Here is a 1,044-nt window from a genome sequence, read left to right on the forward strand (position 1 = left end):
TTTAATTTCCACCTGAAAGAGGCTTTTTCCCATGCCAGTCCCTCGTACCTGCATTACCGACTAAGGGTCACTGGGTTGAAAAATCCGAGGGTATCATCTTGACCAATACCTTGATTGAACCCTGGATCTTCATGTTTAGCGAGCAAGCATCAAACTCACTGAGCCACTGCGGCTCCTGGTTAATATTTGAAATACGACCAAGGTATATATCAAGAGAAAAAGAAAAAGGGTGGAATTAACAAAGCAAGGTTATTGATATATTACCTATACTATGATACGAGGGGGCAGAAAATACTGAAATAAAAATATTGATATTTCAATCAAATTTCACCATACAAAATCTGGAAACCACCTAAAGTAGGTCAACAATATTTGTGCACATGCAGGTCAGTTTTAAAATAGAGTCTTATTAGCTTGTCATTTTTCTAATAACTTAGTAAGAGATATTGAATTTTAACCAATCAAAACAACTTCTTTCATACAAGAGGGTTTGCCCATACTTATAATATATTCCAGAGTTTTATTGTTTATATTACAAAACAAACTGTATGTAGAAGTGTGTTGATTGGGCGGTTTGTTTTGAATGGTTGAATAGATAATAGTGTGTATATTTTAACACAAGTTCCCTACATGTGCTCAAAGATACTATGCCTTGGATGGATATCAGATGGTTTTCCGTTACAAACTTTTCATTTCAATTTTGTACCTTCAATTACTTCGTCAAAATGGAATGGTGCACAAGTTCCATTTTATAATCTTACCGAGGAAGTTCTTATTCCAAGAACTAAAGCTTTATCTTTATATATGACTAATCAGTGTTTTATTTTAGGAAAGAAACAGTGTCCAAGCAGATGCCACCAAATTTTTCAGGAGGTCCACAGCCTATGCTTTCACTCAGTAAAATGATACAAATTTGAAAGTAGGAAGTCATGGTCCCTCTGTAGAAATAACAATGTGACTCATCTTTTCGAAAAAATTAATGGCACCATATGCCAGAAATTGTCGATTTTATATCTCTTGGACAGTTGGGCTTGATTTCGAAGA

The 1,044-nt window shown here is 34.9% G+C and overlaps 1 protein-coding gene across 1 annotated transcript in view; it reads right to left on the reverse strand.

The window, feature by feature from the left end:
- Window positions 1–235: 235 nt before the first annotated feature.
- LOTGIDRAFT_176859 (hypothetical protein) overlaps window positions 236–1,044 on the reverse strand; it is a gene marked incomplete at both ends in the record, with an annotated part of 7,906 nt that continues 7,097 nt past the window's right edge. Inside the window, one exon of the mRNA XM_009061675.1 lies at window positions 236–294. Coding sequence (XP_009059923.1) covers window positions 236–294 — 59 coding nt within the window. The remainder of the gene's footprint in view (window positions 295–1,044) is intronic.

This window comes from Lottia gigantea (genome assembly GCF_000327385.1).
Source record: "Lottia gigantea unplaced genomic scaffold LOTGIsca_4981, whole genome shotgun sequence".
NCBI classification, from domain to species: domain Eukaryota; kingdom Metazoa; phylum Mollusca; class Gastropoda; family Lottiidae; genus Lottia; species Lottia gigantea.